Source organism: Gastrolobium bilobum, unplaced genomic scaffold, assembly GCF_033153095.1.
Source record: "Gastrolobium bilobum isolate Gb01-03AN ecotype WA unplaced genomic scaffold, APGP_CSIRO_Gbil_v1 utg12072, whole genome shotgun sequence".
NCBI classification, from domain to species: Eukaryota; Viridiplantae; Streptophyta; class Magnoliopsida; order Fabales; family Fabaceae; genus Gastrolobium; species Gastrolobium bilobum.
The window spans coordinates 377,316-396,853 of record NW_026899161.1 but is presented as its reverse complement, the minus strand read 5'-3'; the positions used below and the strand labels follow the sequence as shown (position 1 = coordinate 396,853).

Below are 19,538 nucleotides of genomic sequence, written 5' to 3'. Positions count from 1 at the left end.
AAATTAGATAACTTTGCAAAGTCTATGTTTGACTTTTGATTAAATATAAATGAGAAAAAATATGCTTTTACGAAAATAACTTTACTTTTCAAAATCATTTCAATCAGTCATCCTACCCTATTGTAACCTGTTTTTTCAATTGACAACTTACATATGCAAAAGCAAATAAAGTGAAGGTTCGTTCGTCTTTTGTATAAAATGCAATATGACCAATTTAGGCAGCTTTTCATAATACCATCCTGCCATTGGGTTTCTTTCGCCGGCTAAATGGAGGGAGATACATATGCAATATGGTTTGATAGGAAACTGATTTAGGTAGAGAAGTTTGACAATTCCTTCAACCAAACATGGTTAGCTTAGATGCCCATGAATCATTTCCCTGTCACTCTCAACCAAATCCTTAAACCAAACGCCTCCTAACTTCAACATAAAAATCAACACATAACCATGAAATATCGTAACATCCCTCACACCAATGATCATTTTTCAAAAAAATCAATTCATGTACAAAACATCAAACTATGCCTCCCAGACACAGAATTTAATCTTTCGTATTTTTTTTTTTAAATCTCAAAGTTAATTATTATAAAATAACTTATCGTCAAAAGAAAATATTCTATCACGTGAATTCATGAGCTTCTTGCTTACTTTCACGGAAAAAAAAAAGGTGAACTCCTTTTCAAAAGTAGAAAGAGAACGATGTTCTAGTTGGAATGGCACACTTCCCGCTACTACTTTTATCACAAATGACTAGGCTAAACTAAACCATTCTCTTTTACTTCATAAAATTTTCCGGGAAAATTTTGAATTCCCGGGAAAATGCAAACAATTTCGTTTCCTCTCCTCACTCATTCATTTTCAAATCCACTGAATTCCTTCCGTCCATTTCCGTCTCCGGCACAGTTCTCCTCGCTTTCGATCCCGTGTGGCACCGCTCGCCGGAATAACCGTTTGCGAGCTTCTACAAACGAATCAACTCCCTCCACGTCAACTATCGCCGTCGATAACTCCGACTCCGGCGACTCCACTGCATTCGTGATCCGAGCTCGCAACCGTATCGGCCTCCTTCAGGTCATAACCAGGGTTTTCAAGGTCCTCGGCCTCAGCATCGACAGGGCCACCGTCGAATTCGAGGGCGACTTCTTCGTCAAGAAGTTCTTTGTGACGGATTCTCATGGAAACAAAATCGAGGACTCAGAGAACTTGGAGAGGATCAAACGAGCGTTGGCGGAGGCGATTAGCGGCGGCGACGATGGGAAGGTTTCGGTGGCGAGGTCTACGGCGAACCGAGGGATTGTAGTGAGGAGGCCTGGATTGATGGAGGGGTTTGGGGAGCATAGGGCAAAAGCAGAGAGAATGTTTAGCTTAATGGACGGGTTTCTGAAAATCGACCCTTTCAGTCTTCAAAAGGATATTCTTCATCATGTTGAGTACACGGTTGCGAGATCACGGTTTAGTTTTGACGATTTCGAAGCGTATCAGGTAACGTGCATTTAAACTTCACTGCTTTTGGTTTGGTATGTTGTGTTTTGCAGTAGTACATTTTGCCATTTATGCGGTGCAGATGTAGATAGGGGGTGTTTGAAAACGGAAAGGGAAAATGGGTGTTTAATTGTTAATGGGCGCAGTAAATTCAATATCATTAGGAATGTAAGAATTACGAAAGGTACTCCACGATCTTAGAACACGCCTTTTTAGGAGAATTTTTTTCATAAACCCGGAATAAGCCAATAAATTATTGACGCATCATTAACTATGGCAACCAATCATCAATTAACTATATTAGTTAACCGTTTATTAATGATATGTCGATAATTGATTGATATGTGGAAAGTGAACCGCACACCTTCAGATTTTTTGTTTGAGTTCAAGTTATTGGCAGGAAATTATTGATGTTTGTAATTTCATTATACTCTTCCTTGGCAATCCTAATGGAAAACTACAAGAGCTACTGACCAACTAAATTCAAGCCTTTCTTCAATAGTTCAATTACAGAATGTAGAGAGGATGAGTAGGTTGCAAGGTAATTTTGATGGTACAGAATGTAGAGAGGATGAGTAGGTTGCAAGGTAATTTTGATGGTAGATGCGTCATTATTGAAATTCTTACTGGTGTTCTATATAGAGAATGAGCAGTTGAAGGAATATATGGCATATTGTGATCTATGCTTGCATTTTTTACAGTGAACTTTGTTGTAAATGGAATTCAGTCTTCCGATATGGGAATTTAAAGCTTATTTCATTGATCTGTTTGATATCCTGAGATTGCAGCCTTGTAATTATAAAGGGCATCAGATAATATATTCAAGTATTTTGGCCTACTGTTGGTCATATTTTTAAATGGTTTTCATCAGAAAATTAATTTTGTGTAATGGCATTTGTAGGCTTTGTCACATAGCGTAAGAGATCGGTTGATTGAACGCTGGCATGATACTCACGTTTACTTCAAAAGGACAAAACCTAAGCGCCTCTACTTCCTCTCACTTGAGTTTCTTATGGGTACTTAAAATGATGCCCTAAAATGTGATTGACATGTTTTAATAATTCTCCTTAGTTAGCCTTTATTTCAATTTATTTCTTTCTCCAAGTTAGTTTACATTTTTTATAAGTGCTTGCAAGTTGCAAGTATGAGTTTCATGACCAACCTATAATAAGAATATTTTTAAACTTTCTGTTGGAAAGTATCTCCTATGTAGGGATAATATCTCTCCTATTTAGGGGCTGCATATTTGCCGTTGATAATTAGGATTTGATTTGTATATTTTCTGATTGATTTTCCTGAAAATAGAAATGGAAAATCATGTTATGTTTACTCAATCATGCTGATGATTTCCTCAAGCAGCTCAGAAATATATTCTCCCTTTTCAAGTCTTTCTTTTCCTGTTAATCAATTAATAAATTCTACGTAAAGAAATGAACTAATAGAATAGAACAGATATTCACCAATAAGGGTTTGGTGCAGTGGTAAGCAAGCCACACTTCGAGGGTTGAGAAGGTGGACCAAAGTTCAAACCTTGAAAGAGGAAATTGTTGGAAGGGGCTCCTATTTGTGACATTGCCCGCTGGGTTAGTCTCACACCAATACCAGTGGGGATACCCTAGTCAAAGACCGAAAAAAGAAGAAAGAATATTACAGATATTCAAGTGTTTTCTCTTTTGAAAGAAAAGAAAATACATGAATCGATATCAGTTTAAAACTTTTGATGTGTGTGCAAAGTCACATCAGATTTTTAATTTTATAGTTTTGATCACGGTGCTATGAGTTGGACCTTGCTTAACGTATAAATATTTTTAGGTCAAATGGTTCTTTAATATAGTATGAAAGTATGTTTAAACAAGAAATGGAAATCTTGATCTTTGTCACACCTAATCTTAAAATTAAATTTCAGCAAAGTAATGTTTATCTACTTAATTGACTTTCATGTGATGGTGTATGTTAGAATTTTCTAATATAGTATATTATATGACATTTGGATTTTTCCAATTATGCTGTACTTAAAATAATATTATATAATTATATATTCCTGTATATAATGTTGTGGTCTAATAACAGTATCTATACATTTTAAGACCCTGGTGCTTTAAATATGAAGGAAACTAAAGCATCCAAAATTTCTTTTAAGATTTATGTCATGACAAAGTCAAACAATTGAATAATTTGATACTGAACTGTTTCTTTCATCTGGTGAACGGTTAATGAACGGTTATGCTTGTGAAAGTATACAGCTGATGCTGTTCGTGTATCCAATGCTTAAGAACACCTGTTTTTTGGATATCAGGTCGTTCCTTGTCAAATAGTGTCATCAATCTTGGCATCCAGGATCAATATGCAGAGGCACTAAGCCAACTTGGATTTGAGTACGAAGTTTTGGCTGAGCAGGTGTTATCAACGTTTAATCTAATTATTTTGTATTCTCCAGTCTACTGTTGTAGTACTATTATCTCAGTGAGCATTTAAGGTGGTTATGCATATCCCTTAATGTACATATATGCTATATCCTTGACAAGGAAGGGGATGCGGCCCTAGGGAATGGTGGTCTTGCTCGTCTTTCAGCGTGCCAAATGGATTCTTTAGCAACTTTGGACTATCCTGCATGGGGGTATGGTGTTACCTTGAGATATTTTCTGAAATTTGTTCAACATGTTTGAAACATTTAATATTTTTATCACAGTTTTCAGTTTTTTAGATTTTAAACAGATATTGGCTTTGAATTTGAAATTGGCCTTATAGGTTTGGGGATCCAATGCTTTTAGTTCTTTGGCCACATTTAGTTGTTATGGGCCCCCCAAAGATTTTCTGAGTCTCATCAATATTTATATAATGTGTTATTTATTCAATAACAATGCGTCTTGATAGCTTAGTTTCCAAATCATAGTTCATAGTCTGAGATTGTCTTTATCCTAAAACTGCATGAATTGGGGAATTCTGCTATTTATTGTGGGCAATACGTTTCACCAGCTTCTATAATAATTATGCCTTTGAAACCTTAATCATAGAGGATTATACCCTATTGAGGAGTTGATTTTTTTTATGTTTGTTTATTCTCATGCTTATTTTAAGTATCACCTAAGGGATGATTCTGGAACTGTGCAGGCAAACAGAAGTATACTTACTTTTGCTCTTTGTTGTATGGAAAACAAATATGCCTCTTATCTAAAGATTGGGTACTGTCAGCTGAGTTTTGTGGAATTGATCTTCATTTTACAGTTACGGGCTGCGTTATGAATATGGGTTGTTTCGTCAGATCATAGTGGATGGCTTTCAACATGAGCAACCTGATTATTGGCTGAACTTTGGAAATCCTTGGGAGATAGAGCGGATTCATGTAACATATGAAGTGAAGGTTTGCCATGCTTCCTTCTGTTATGGCTTTTGTTTCATTTTATGGTTTTCTGTTGATATTGCCTTTCCTTCACTTTATCACCTGAAAATTACAAACTAACTGCATCTCTATGTTATACTGGATGGATTAGTTTTATGGTACTGTTGAAGAGGTAGATATGAATGGAGAAAAACATAAAGTTTGGATCCCTGGAGAGACGGTAAGGGTAGTATTTATAATCTGGTTTGAAATGATACTTTCTCTAGAACATTTTTTCAAATAATATTATGTTTATGCCTACTGCTACCCGTGTTGCAATTTTAGACTTGTGGAACATTCATAATTTGGATGAGGAACTTGCCTCTCCTTAAAAGGTGGACACTAACTCAACTTGGTATTTGGTTATACGTTTCTCTAAATGCAGGTAGAAGCTGTGGCTTATGACAACCCAATACCTGGTTATGGGACAAGAAATACAATCAACCTTCGGCTATGGGCTGCTAAACCTAGTAATCAATTTGATTTGGTAAATCTTCTTTTAAGAATAAATGCCTGCTCCAAATTTGAGACTGGATAATTGGCATGATGTAATCATAATATAGGTGTGAGTAAATGAAAAATAACTAAGTATAATCTTGAGCTTTTACTTTAAATTATTCCATTTAGGTCAATAACCCTGTATAGTCATACCTTTTCTCAGAATGAACTTAACTTAGAATCAGATGAAAGGTGATCTGCTTTAGTCTGTTATTTTGAGTTTAATTTGTCATATCTTTTGGTTTATATGGGCTTAGGGTGAATTCCCTTTTCTTCGTATTATTATTTGTAGGAGGCCTATAACACCGGAGACTACATTAATTCTGTTATCAACAGACAAAGGGCTGAAACTATAAGTAATGTTTTGTACCCCGATGACCGTTCGCATCAGGTAAGCATTTTTTTTAAAAATAAGAATAATATTGATTTAGTTGTTGCCATTATCTGCTTAGAACTTGTAATGTTTGTCTTCTTAGCTTTGTCTTGACGCTTGATAATGAAAGCTAGTGTTGTCATATTTTTGGCATTGGTTTATGGTTGTAAGGACCAGAGACTCCCATATTACTTTCATTTAAAATTGCTTAATATAGTTTTATTGTTTCCTCATTGTATTAGATAATTTGTGTAGAATCTTTATAGAAGCTTAGTTTTTCATTGACATTCCAATGTCTTATGCAGTTGTTTTAAATGATCTTATCTGTATTTTTTTGCTCAACGTTGTTTTTTATTGAATTGATTATCTGCAAAATATACAAGCAAAGGCATGGTGAAGACACGTGGTATTAATTGTTAAACCAACAAAGGGCTGTTTGTTTTCCTCTGCTTCTTTTGTTCTCAAAGTGTTGTTCCCTATTTAATGTGTGCTATTGTGCATTACTATGATATGTTTCTCAAGCTTTTAATTTTAAGCTTCCACAAGTTCTATTTTAGTTTGTTTTAGTTGTCTCCACCCAATATTGACTGCCCCCATTGTCATATCCATTGGTAGGAATATTACCTTAGGAAGTTGATATAGTCACTTGAATCTTTTATGGATAGGATAACTGTTTGCAGTATAGTCATTTTTCCCCATTCTGAAGAGTGAAGAGTATTCAATCCCTCTTCTCATTTACTACCTTGTGTGTGTTTTTCAGGGGAAGGAGATGAGACTGAAACAACAATATTTCTTTGTCTCAGCATCTTTACAAGACATCATCCGAAGGTTCAAAGAAGCACATAATAATTTTGAGGAATTGCCAGAGAAGGTTCATTGTCAAATATTTTGTACTTGCACATTTGCTTGTTAGTTGGTGTGGTGATGACTATATAAAAATCAATGATATGTAATTTTTATTAGTTTTTTAAATTTTTCTCTGTGATTTGGTAAGATTCTGGATTTCTCCATGTGACTGTTTTTTTCCTAGTAGTGATTCTTATCTGTTTATTCAGTATATATTGGTGAGAGAGAACATGAGCTAGAATTTATAGTACGCATTAGCTGAGATTATGCCTTTCCTCTAATTAGGTTGCTCTCCATCTAAATGATACCCATCCATCTCTTTCAATTGCTGAGATTATGCGAATATTAGTTGATGAAGAACATTTGGGCTGGAATAAAGCATGGGACATTGTATGCAAAATTTTCTCTTTTACAACTCACACAGTGGTAGCTGAAGGACTCGAGAAAATCCCTGTTGATCTGCTTGGCAGCCTTCTCCCTCGCCATTTGCAGGTATGTTCACTAAGACATTTGCTTTCTGTATTTATGTAGCATTTTACCTTATGTATTTCACTTTAGTCAATTGAATGGCAGAAAAAAAAATGTTTAATCCTTTTTTACCTATATTTTTGACTAAAGCATGAGAGCATTTGACTGTGTTGTGCACTTATTTTTCTAGGCACCATGCTAAACCACAATCTTCAGTAATCCAGAGTGAAAATGTTGACGAATCTAATTTTTTTTTGTCCTTTGTTCTCATAAAAGTAATTCCTTTTCTTAATTTTTTTTATTATAGTGCAATTATTTACCAAGTAATTTAAATACCCTTTTTCAGATTTTATTCGACATAAATACTAATTTTATGGAGGAGTTGAAGAAAAGGATTGGTTTAGATTACAATCGACTGTCCCGGATGTCAATTGTTGAAGAAGGTGCCGTGAAGGTATTCTAGAACAATATGTCAATGCTTAATCTTGTAACGTTTAGTCGGCTGTATTGTCTTTTTGCTCGTGGTTGAAAATTTTATTATTATGAATATTGTAAATTATGTTATTTGACAATCAGTTAATGTCTAGTATTGTGTATAGGTCTTGAAACAAAGACTTACTGAATGAGAGGCTCTGATATTAGAAGGAAAAAATATGCCCTGAAAGTTTGAGCTATAGGAATTGGACAGCAATTCACATCATAACACATGCCAATTCACTGAATTCTTTCTGTCATTTCCCACTTTTGCCATGCATTAAATGCACCCATCAACTTAGACATCATAAATACCCTCACACTAAATGCACCCATCAATAGACACTATAAATACCTTTCTCCCCTCTCATTTAACGGATCCTTTCAAACCTTCATGGTCTCTTGCTACCCTGACTGTTGGTTTCCCTTCTCCCTTTAAGCTCACTACTATGGTCATGTTCACAAGTTAATGAGCTACTAACTCTCTGTAAAGAACCAATTCAACCCAAAACCTTAAGGTATTGGGTGAGAGCCTTTTTAATGGTTTATATTATTCTCTAACACACCTCCTCATGCAAGAGCCCTTTGGGCTTGAAACGTGGATATTGCATAGGCCCAATTTTTTTTGGTTTTACCTTATGCTGATTTAATTCTACAAGTGAGTGGGAGTGAGGATCGAACTCGTGACCTTATGGTCACTGAAGCTCTGATACCATGTAAAGAACCATTTCAACCCAAAACCTTAAGCTATTGGATGAGAGCCTTTTTAATGGTTTATATTATTCTCTAACACTCTCAAGTCTAACTTGGAGTAGATTGTTACTTCCCCTATTGTTGTAAATAATAATTATTTAGTTATTATTTAGTCATTTATTTGTTGTATTGGGCCAAGCCCATTAGGTCAAAATTAGGTCAAGTATTCTCTATAAATAGAGAACCCTTTGTATAGATTATTTACAATTCTATAATATATTAGAATACCCTTTTTCAAGTTGGTATCAAAGCTCTCGATTTGAGGGCTTTGCTTCCGCACATATTATCTTCTTTTTTTAACAAAACCCCAATTTCTTTGCCTCTTGCCGCCATCAGCCGCCACCGGAAAATTTTTCCGGGGACCTTTTGGACCAAGGGGACCATTGTTAACCTTATTTTTCCTCCGTTCTATCATTCCACGCGCTGTTCCTCCGCCACAAACGACCCAAACACCTCCGACCGCCTCCAATCAGATCTGTCTTCACCGTTTGGACCACTTTCCGGCGACTTTTCAACCGCGACCACCCACAGACAGGTGCGCGCTCACCGGATGACAACACCAGAAAAATCTCAGCCGAAGAAGCCCCTCCACGCGCTCTCACGCACCGTCCCTTTCCCGGCGAGTGAAGTCCACGCGCAGCTCCTTTCTCCAGCGTGTGGAGGCGCGTGCGGTTGTGTTTTTGGACCGGACCACCACCATTCTTCTCGTCTTCTTGTCTTCTGTCTGGATCTGTGATTATTTTTCTGATCAGAGGTCATTTGATATTCTGTTTGGTTGATTTTATCGCTGGTTGTTAACTTTTTTTGTTAAAGAATGGCCGAGCATGATAGTTCTTCGATCTTATCTGGTAAGAGCACACGTTCTATATCTCTTCTTCCTTCTTGCACTGATTTTAAAACCTCATGGATTTTGGGTTCTGGTGCAACTGATCATATGGCTTGTCGTACTGAGTTGTTTTGTTCTTATCATCCTACCGTTGGTAGTCATACTATATCCGTAGCTGATGGATCCCATAAATCAGTTATTGGTTCTGGTAACATTCAAATTCAACCTTCCTTGTTTCTTAAAAATGTTCTTTATGTTCATCAGCTTTCTACTAATCTTATCTCCACTCAAAAACTTACAACTGATTTGAATTGTTCTATCACATTTTTTCCTTCTCATTGTGTTATTCAGGATCTTACCACGAAGAAGACAATTGGAGTTGCTAATGAACAGGATGGGTTGTATCATCTCCTTCCAGACCATGCTAGCAAAAATCAGTTATTAATGACACGTCATCCTTCTACTGCAGAGTCTATGATTTGGCTCCATCACAAGCGTCTGGGGCATCCACCATTTAGTCTTTTGAAGTCTATGTTCCCATCTCTGTTTCTCAATAAGTCGGTTGAGACCTTTCATTGTGATGTTTGTGAATTTGCAAAACACCATCGAGTGTCATTTCCTTCTAGCACTATTAAAAGCAGGGAACCTTTTTCTCTTATCCATTCTGATGTTTGGGGCCCTTCTAAAGTGCACAGTGTTTCAGGTGCAAGGTGGTTTGTTTCTTTTATTGACGATTGTACTCGGATAACATGGATATACTTGATGAAAGACAAGTCTGAAGTACCAGAGATATTTATTCGGTTTCATCACATGGTTGAGACTCAGTTTGGTAAGGGTATTAAAAGACTCAGATCTGATAATGGTACTGAGTACGTCAATCAACGCCTGTCACAATTCATTTCAGACAGAGGTATGATTCATGAGCTCACATGTGTTGATACCCCTCAACAAAACGGGGTTGCTGAAAGGAAAAATCGTCATCTTCTTGGAGTTGCTAGAGCACTATTTTTCCAGACATCTGTTCCTAGTTCTTATTGGGGAGAAGCAGTGTTAGCTAAACTTTTTTGATCAACCGTTTACCTTCACGGGTTCTTAACAATATCAGTCCTATTCATTCCATGACTTCCTTCTTTCCTTCTGTTCCCATATTGCAGAGCCTTCCACCAAGAGTGTTTGGATGTGTTGCTTTTGTCCATGTTCATAAACAACATCGGAGTAAGTTGGATCTTAGGGCTCTTAAGTGTGTCTTCCTTGGTTATACCCCTTATAAAAAAGGGTACAAGTGTTATCATCCACCAAGTCGGAAATTTTTTGTTTCTATGGATGTCACCTTTCAAGAATCTGAATCTTATTTCCTGGGTCCTCATCGTCAGGAGGAGAACAGTTCTTCAGAAGACTCGTCCCCTTCCTTCTTTGAGTCTGGATCAATCTTCTCTCTTCCTAGTGTGTCTGCTCCTGGTGTGTCAGAACCTTCAAATACACCTGAGATACGGAAAATTTTGACACCTGAATTGGTATATCAGAGGAGGAAACAACCCATACTGTCTCACCAGCAACCTCAATTGTCTGAACCACTGGTAAGTCCTGAATCTCCTATTTCTTCTGAGTCTCCTGAATCTCTTGTTTTTGATTCTAATATTATTTCCTCTCATGATTTGTCTATTTCTTCTGATATCTCTAATGACTTACCCATTGCTTCTACTTCTGATGACTTACCTATTGCTCTTAGAAAAGGAAAAAGATCTTGTCACAAGAAAACTTGTTCCTCCTGTCCTTCTTGTACTCAATACCCTATCTCCCACTTTGTTTCCTCTGCTAATCTTTCTGTGCAGCACAAAAGCTTTGTTTCAGCACTAGATTCTATTGCAATCCCAAAATCAGTACATGAAGCCTTGAAAGATAGGAATTGGGCTCAAGCCATGCAAGAGGAGAGATGAATGCTTTGGAGAAAAATAAAACATGAGAGGTTATTGATAGACCCAACGGAAAGAAAGCAGTAGGGTGCAGATGGGTTTATGCCCTGAAATATAATTCTGATGGCACTCTTGAGAGATATAAGACTCGATTAGTGGCCAAAGGTTACACTCAAACCTATGGCATTGATTATGAAGAAACCTTTGCTCCAATTGCAAAGATGAATACAGTGAGAATCTTGTTATCCCTTGCTGCCCATTACAATTGGGATATAAATCAATTTGATGTGAAAAATGCTTTCCTCAATGGTGAGTTAGAAGAAGAAGTCTACATGGAAATCCCGCCTGGTTTTGATTCTGTGAAGGGGGAAAATAAAGTTTGTAGATTAAAAAAGGTCTTGTATGGATTGAAGCAGTCACCTCGTGCTTGGTTTGGAAGATTTACTAAGGTTATGATGACCTTAGGATACAGACAGAGTCAAGGAGATCACACTCTTTTCTTCAAGCACTACCAAAATGGGAAGCTTACTGTGCTCCTTGTATATGTTGATGATATTATTATCACAAGTGATGATTTTGTGGAGAGACAGATTCTGCAAACACGGCTTGCCTCTGAGTTTGAAATCAAAAACCTTGGGAAACTGATATATTTCCTAGGGATAGAAGTAGCTCATTCAAGCAAAGAAATTTTTATCAGCCAGAGGAAATATGTTCTTGATCTTCTCAAAGAAGCAGGAAAGCTCGGGTGTAAACCCTCTAATACTCCTATTGAGCAGAATCACAAGATGGGCTATGAAGAAGAGTCCTCCAGTTGATAAAGGACAATATCAACGGCTAGTTGGGAAATTGATATATCTGGCCCATACTAGACCAGACCTAGCTTATGCTGTTAGTGTTGTCAGTCAGTTTATGCACGATCCAAAAGAAAAACACATGCATGCAGTAGAGAGAATTCTTTAGTATCTTAAAGGTACTCCTGGTAAAGGATTGTTATTCCGACGTGATGGCAATCTATCTTTAGAAGTCTACACAGATGCTGATTATGCTGGATCCGTGACTGACCGTCGTTCTACCACTGGTTATTGCATGTTTCTTTGCGGTAACTTGGTGACATGGAGAAGTAAGAAACAAGATGTGGTTGCTAGATCAAGTGCAGAAGCTGAATTTCGAGCTATGGCTCAAGACATTTGTGAGTTACTGTGGCTGAAAATTGTACTTGATAATCTCAAAATAAAATGTGAGGGACCTATGAAGCTGCTATGTGATAATAAGTCCGCTATTTGTATAGCTCATAATCCAGTTCAACATGATCGGACTAAACATATTGAGGTTGACCGCCATTTCATCAAAGAGAAACTTGATAGCGGGTTGATTACCACTCCATACATTCCCACTGGGCGTCAATTAGCTGATCTATTAACAAAGGGGCTTCCTTCAGACAAATTTCAAGAACTTACTAGCGAGCTGAGAATGATAAATATCTATTCCTCAGCTTGAGGGGGAGTGTTGTAAATAATAACTATTTAGTTATTATTTAGTCATTTATTTGTTGTATTGGGCCAAACCCATTAGGTCAAAATTAGGTCAAGTATTCTCTATAAATAGAGAACCCTTTGTACAGATTATTTACAATTCTATAATATATTAGAATACCCTTTTTCAAGTCCTATCCATTCAGCTTGGGTTGTGTTCACTTTCTTGAGGCATTTTCAGTTACTAGCCTTTCATACCTATATAGCTTCCTTGAGGTGCTCTGTTCGTCTCCTCTGGTCTCTCTTTAAGTTTGGTGCATTGGCTAGTTTCACAGCTAATTCTTTATTCAAACTACCCTTTAAAAAATTTCATATTTATAAACTCCTGAATTCTGTTCATATTGATCTAGCATGTGATACATAAATTTTAGATTCAATTCAATGACCAGTTAGGCATTGAGTTCAAACCACTGACAGTGCATAAGTCTCCCCGATGTAGATGGCGTACAAATGAAGGGCATCCGTAAGGAATATGTGAATTAAAGGGGTGGGGAAGGGGGAGATTGTTGTAATTCATAATCATACAACTTAGAACAGTCCTTTTCCCTAGAAGCTATTGCTTTAGCTAACTTTTAAGCTGAATATAAGATGCATGTTTGTGAATTCTTATGCATTGTGGGATAGTAATTCAAGACTATTAGTAACTGTTTGCAGATTCAAAGATATCTGGAATTGTGGGGCTTGCATTCTTGAATATCTTATTTATGGTAGTCTGTCTTTAATGTATTGTATATGTTAGAAATATAAATATAAAAATTATTCATGTGCCTCCACCTAATAGCTTAAGCTTTTGGGAGAACTGGTTGCATGACATGGCATCAGAATCTCTATGACCAAGTGATCTGTAGTTCGATCCTTGCTGCTCCCATTCTTCTAATAAATATTGTGGAATTTCTTAGCATGAGATAGGTGAGTTTGTGCATTGCTCACCTTTCAAGCCTAAGAGGCTCTTGCGTGAGGAAGTGTGTCGGAAACATAAATATAAAAACCATTCATGTGCCTTCACTTAATAGCTTAAGTTTTTAGGAGAGTTGGTTGCACGATAGTATATTTACATCGTAAACAGTTTTGATTGTGTATTGGATTTGCAGAGCATACGAATGGCCAACTTGTCAATTGTTTGCTCCCATACTGTTAATGGTGTTTCAAAATTACATTTAGATACACTAAAAGCAAGAACATTTAAGGTATGAATTTATCATGCCAAATCACTTCATTGTCTTTATCACCCTGGCTGATTGTGAAATCTTAAAGTAATTAAATTTGTTCAACTTTGCAGGACTTCTATGAGCTATGGCCTGAAAAATTTCAATACAAGACAAATGGTGTAACCCCGGTAGGAAATTCCAGTTACTACTACCGTATATATGTAACTGTTGTTTGACCTTCTGTTATGTATATATAGTTATATGAAAATATTTAAGTGGCTTTTTCTTCAATCATACCGTGTCTGTTGGAAGATCATGTTTCCATGTATGGAATGTGGTCCGTGAGCAGTGTAATGGCTGTCAATAGAAATATCATCTAGTTTCCCTGTATGAAATTTGTTCCCTCCCTGTAATTACTGTTGGTGGAAGACTTGTGTCTATCAACTACATCTTGGATAGCGATCCGTTGGCCATATAATTTAGAGATGCTTATGGTGCAATTAATTGTACATATTTTTCTTCAGAGTAAATTTTGTTTGTTGAACTTGACAACTACAACAGTTATTCTATTGAGCACTGAATAAAAATGTGCAATTACATGTGCATCAACTAATAATCCAGTGAATTGATATTTGTCAGCGTCGGTGGATTGTGGTGAGCAATCCTAGTTTATGTGGTCTTATATCAAAATGGCTAGGGACTGAAGCTTGGATCCGTGATGCTGACCTTCTGACAGGATTGAGAGATCATGTTGAAAATAGTGATTTCCATCAAGAATGGAAAATGGTAATATTTCAAGGTTTATTTATTGTTTCTGGAAATTTTTTATATTCGGAGGAACTAGATATAATCTTCTCTAATATACCTTTCTGTCCTTTTGATATTGTAGGTTAAAAAGGTTAATAAAATGAGGCTTGCTGAGTACATCGAAGCAATGAGTGACGTGAAGGTTTAAGTGAAAGAATTTTACCTAAACATTTCTTCTCTTCTTCATTACTATCCGAGAAGTTACTTTTTCCCGTGTCTTTCTGAGTTGCAGGTCAGTTTGGATGCAATGTTTGATGTTCAGGTGAAGCGTATACATGAGTACAAGAGACAGTTGCTTAATATATTTGGAATTATCCACAGATATGACTGTCTCAAGGTAATATGTGTTCCTTGGTACTAAAAGAATTTATTTATAAATAAATGCATTTCAAGTGGAAAAATATTTTTTCCTCTAAAAGAAAAATATATGCATATGCTCAGTTAGCTGTTCTTTTGTCTTAATCTGATGTTCAGCTCAGTTATGGTTCACATACTTAGTCACCTACATACATACTGATGAGGCATCGACTAATATTTTGCTTTTACTACATGCTTTCTTGCAGAATATGGACAAGAATGACAGGAGGAAAGTTGTACCTCGCGTTTGCATAATTGGTGGGAAAGCTGCTCCTGGTTATGAAATTGCAAAAAAGATTATCAAACTTTGTCATGCTGTAGCAGAAAAAATTAATAATGACACTGATGTCGGAGATCTTCTGAAATTGGTATGTTGCAAGTTACAACTGTTCTTTTGTGGTGTTTTTTATCACTCTTGTATTTTCTATTTGCGTTTCTCACTAGATAGTACAACACAGGTTGCACCTGTTAAAAGTATACTGTATTTGTTTTGGCATTCTTTTTTGATCCAGGCTCATTGTTACTTTGTAGGTTTTTATCCCTGACTATAATGTGTCTGTTGCTGAATTGGTAATACCAGGGGCTGACCTTTCCCAACATATAAGGTTTGTTAATTTAATTCTCATCTATTATAGTGCCCCTTTTAGTTGTCATCGATGTTACCTATTAGCATAGCAGTTTTCTGCCTCACTTCTTGTCATGCTTGATATTGTCATGCTCATCATGATCAGGAAAGAGCAGAAAGTTTCAAATAAAAGAGAGATGTAGAATGACGTACAACTAAGTAGTGGGGATAATATACTGCTCAAAGTTATCAAATGTGGATTGCGGCATGTCGCGGCCAACCCCAAAAAACGCTATAGCGTTATAGCGGATTGCGGTTGCGGAAATAGCGGAATAGATATATGACAGAAATAATGACAAAAAGAAACATTTTTTAAATGCAGAGATAGCAGAAGTGACAGAGAGAGACGCGGATAGACTAAAAAACCCTTAAATTTTTTTGGCCGCAAATGCGATCGCAATGGCCGCTATTGCATTCCGGTGCGGCGCGACGTGGTTTCTTGCGGCGAGGCACCGCAACGCCAATACGACGCAATTAACTACTATGATACTGCTTGAATAGCTTAACGAAAACAGTATTATTGTCTTTTGATAGACTTGAATTTCAGTTATAACCAATCTAGGTCTTTGTGTTATATGTGATTTTTAGTCTAGAGTATTCCCTTCCCCAGACACTCACGAAGTGGGTATTTGAACTGGGTCGGCCCTATAGATTTTTGTTATATTGCCTTCACATGACACATTGGGCCGTATGCTTGAAAACTGTTGAGATATATAAAATCATTAATGCAGCCTCACCCAATAGCTTAAGCTTTTGGGTTGAATTGGTTCTTTACATGGTATCAGAGCCTCGTGTTCCGGGTTCGATCCTCACCTCCCCCCACTTTCTTTCTAGTGGAATTTCTTTCTTCGCACAGGTAGGTGGGCCTGTGCATTGTCCACCCTTCAAGTCCAGTGGGCTCTCGTGTGAGGGGGCGTGTTGAGATATATAAAACCATTAATGAAGCCTCACCCAATAGCTTAAGCTTTTGGGTTGAATTGGTTCTTTACAAAAACCTTATTCTTGCTCAATGCTTTGCATATTGCAGATTTTTTCCCTCCTTTTTTTAAAAAATAGTTTTGAGAAATGCAGTGCAGGTTTGTTGCGTATTGACAGCTATAATTATCCTATAGCACTGCAGGACACGAAGCATCAGGAACTGGGAGCATGAAATTTTTGATGAATGGATGTTTACTTTTAGCTACGACAGATGGATCTACGGTAGAAATAATTGAAGAAGTAGGGTCGGATAACTTGGTAAGTGATAACTTATATGATGCTTTAAGTGCCCTTATAAAAATTGAGAATGGTTCTCAAATTTATGAATCAGGTTACATAGGCATATTTCTTAAGCTCTTTTTACCTATAAGACTTGCTTTTTGTAAATCTGCTTGGGAGATGTGTTGATCTGTAACTTAGAGGTGCTTTTAAATCCCTATGTTTACTGCTTCTTAGAAGGGATAGAATCATGTAGTTGGCTTGACTGAACTCAGCCTTGGCTTCATGCTTGCCTGTCTGAAACTATGCAAGAAGAAATTTAATTTCAAGCTCAAGTTTTATGAATAATTGTAATATCTTATAATAACGGAGGCTTTCTTTGATCTTCCTTGGAAACTTGTCCTGTATTCATGTTAAAAATATTGACTTAACAGTTTCAGTTCAAAATATCTACACTTGTTTCAGTTTCTCTTTGGGGCAAAAGTGCAAGAAGTTGCAGAACTGCGTGAAAAAGGATCTGGTTTAAAAGTACCTCTGCAATTTGCACGTGTGTTGAGGTATGAAAACAAATTTTCCCTCTTTAAAGAAAGAATAAGTGGATTATTAACAATTTTGGATAAAATTTCCAATCACAGTTTAGTTATTCAATTATTAACCATTAACTTACAGTTCAATGAGTAAAATTAAGTATACTAAAAAAGGAAACATTACTCTTAGCCATTCGAAAGTTTTTCTTTTGCTGATTAGCTGCTTTAATCTGATAATATAATTAGGATGGTTCGAGATGGATATTTTGGCTATAAAGAATACTTTAAATCCTTATGTGACACGGTAGAAGTTGGTAATGATTTCTATCTTCTTGGCTCTGATTTTGGGAGCTACCTTGAGGCACAGGTACTTCGTATTCTTTTGATGAGTCTCCAAACCTTCCATATTACTACTCTGTTTTTTTGTTTTTTTTCATTTTTTTTATGTTAGAATTTAACCATGCTTAAGTATGATAACAGGCTGCCGCCGATAAAGCATTTGTTGAACCAGAGAAGTGGACTAAGATGAGTATCCTTAGTGTTGCCGGCTCTGGGAGATTTAGCAGTGACAGGACCATTCAAGAGTATGCTGAGAGGACTTGGAAAATTGATCCCTGCCGATGCCCTTTCTGATCACTAAAGTTCCACTAGACGAAGTTAACAATGATTGATAATAGGTGATTATCTGTATTTCTAGATAAAAGTATTTAGAAATTTTAGTTTAGTTTGGGAAAGCCAGAAGAAACTAGACAATGAAAACATAGCGAGGTATTAGGAATCTTGATACCTTGCTCAGTTGAATCACAAAATTTTGGCCATGACCCATGACAATTAGGTTTACTGGTCTAACCAAAGTGCACAATTATATGTTGGCCGTTACTTTGGGGACAAATTACTATCCCATGTGTATTATTTCATTTTTGCTAACTGTTATCTCGACCTACTGGAAAGTATGTCGTAACAAGTCTCCTGGATGGTTTCATGAAAGCCGATACTAGCTGAAAATCCAAATCCTGGTAATATTTTTGGTCATCAATCCAGATGGATAAGATGGTAAACTTTTGAGAACTGAGGTTCTTTAGAGTCGCCCAATTTTATATTGTTCAGCGATCTTCAGCCCTTGAAATATTTGTGAATAATGATTAACAATTCTACTTGTTAAATTATTCCATTGACAGTATGTTGACCAAAAAAGTTGAAATTTGAATTTATTTCTACAATCAGATTTTCCATTTTTAGGGTTTGAAACCTCTGAATCAATTGTCTTCCGTTATGTTTTAACGGATTTAGATCCTCATGTGAAAAAGTGATCATGTTTATTTTAATTACAATTACTTATTTTCACTCATTAATGATGAGGTAAAAGAGAGAAAAGTGTATAATTTTTAAATGAGTGATTGTGATTAAATAACATGATCACTTTTTCATATAAGAGGATTTAAATCCTGTTTTAACATTTTAAATTTGATTGTTGATATCTTGTTATCAAACATTTCAGTATCTACTTCGTAGCCCGTAGATATTCATATATATTGTTAAGGGCTTAAAGTTAGCTTGTGAATCACAAGCCTTTAGTGACAAGATTTTTATGAGTGGTCAATATTTTTGCGAAGATGAATGTTTTATATATTTCCGTAAGGGATTTTTATTACTCTAGTCTACAAAGATATAATCCAAATAAAAAGAAATGTTAAAAATGAGATTCATCGTAAAATATTATTCTATTGAGAGAGAGCTTTGTGGCTTGAGTATTTTATTCAATTTCAATCCTTAATATGAGAAATAATGTCCAGCAAAATAATCGCGAGACATAACAACATAGGCATATATGTTTTTTTGGTGAATACTCTTTATTTTGTTGAACTTTATTCTATAATACATATATGCCCACGATCAAAAGTTCACAACTTTATACCAAAAAAAAAAAAAAAAAGGTTCACAACTAGAAGGGAAACAACTGTTAAAAAAATGTCAAATCGAATATTAAAAAAATGATAAATAGAAAGTCGTATTTGATAGAAAATTGGAAATGAGCTCTGCCTAAGAATGTAACATGTACATTTGGATTTTATAAATGTTATTCTGAAAACAGTTTTAAACGAGCTTTTAAAATAAAAAAAGATTTACCAAATAAAAAAGAACTCGAAGCATAAGAAAAATGTATATTTTTTATAAGCTAGAGTTTTATACTTTCAAAAAGGACTTTTTAATAAAAAATATTCAAACTAATGTCTGTATTAATTTTAAATCCAAACATAAAATAATTATTTTTAAAAAAATGTTAATATCTTTCTACAAAAAATAATGGCAAATCTTTTGCATATGCACATTTT

General features: G+C 35.9%; 1 protein-coding gene across 3 annotated transcripts; it reads left to right on the top strand.

Annotated features, from left to right (window-relative positions):
* Nucleotides 1-677: 677 nt before the first annotated feature.
* On the top strand, nucleotides 678-18,378 carry LOC133287871 (uncharacterized). Of its 3 annotated transcripts, XM_061485553.1 has the most exons (22): nucleotides 678-1,482; nucleotides 2,384-2,498; nucleotides 3,779-3,879; nucleotides 4,008-4,099; nucleotides 4,708-4,843; nucleotides 4,974-5,042; nucleotides 5,247-5,348; nucleotides 5,652-5,750; nucleotides 6,493-6,603; nucleotides 6,864-7,070; nucleotides 7,393-7,500; nucleotides 13,636-13,731; nucleotides 13,824-13,880; nucleotides 14,332-14,478; nucleotides 14,582-14,641; nucleotides 14,732-14,836; nucleotides 15,063-15,224; nucleotides 15,388-15,461; nucleotides 16,594-16,717; nucleotides 17,144-17,235; nucleotides 17,452-17,572; nucleotides 17,686-18,378. In XM_061485553.1, the coding sequence occupies exons 1-22, from the start codon at nucleotides 820-822 to the stop codon at nucleotides 17,836-17,838; spliced, it is 2,994 nt and encodes a 997-aa protein (XP_061341537.1). In that variant the 5' UTR covers nucleotides 678-819; the 3' UTR covers nucleotides 17,839-18,378. The 3 variants fall into 3 exon arrangements, 2 of the variants coding, with proteins under 2 accessions (XP_061341537.1, XP_061341538.1); XR_009748293.1 differs by lacking the exon at nucleotides 17,686-18,378 and having other exon boundaries at nucleotides 16,602-16,717; nucleotides 17,452-17,499; XM_061485554.1 differs by lacking the exons at nucleotides 16,594-16,717; nucleotides 17,144-17,235; nucleotides 17,452-17,572; nucleotides 17,686-18,378 and adding an exon at nucleotides 15,588-15,889.
* The last annotated feature ends 1,160 nt before the right edge of the window (nucleotides 18,379-19,538 follow it).

Bases quoted from the DNA above. Each gene is read 5' to 3' on its own strand.
- LOC133287871 (XM_061485553.1), top strand. From the start codon at position 820: ATGCAAACAATTTCGTTTCCTCTCCTCACTCATTCATTTTCAAATCCA. The intron at 15,225-15,387 runs GTATGTTGCAAG...GTTACTTTGTAG, and splicing joins TCGGAGATCTTCTGAAATTG to GTTTTTATCCCTGACTATAA. The intron at 17,236-17,451 runs GTATGAAAACAA...TAATATAATTAG, and splicing joins CAATTTGCACGTGTGTTGAG to GATGGTTCGAGATGGATATT.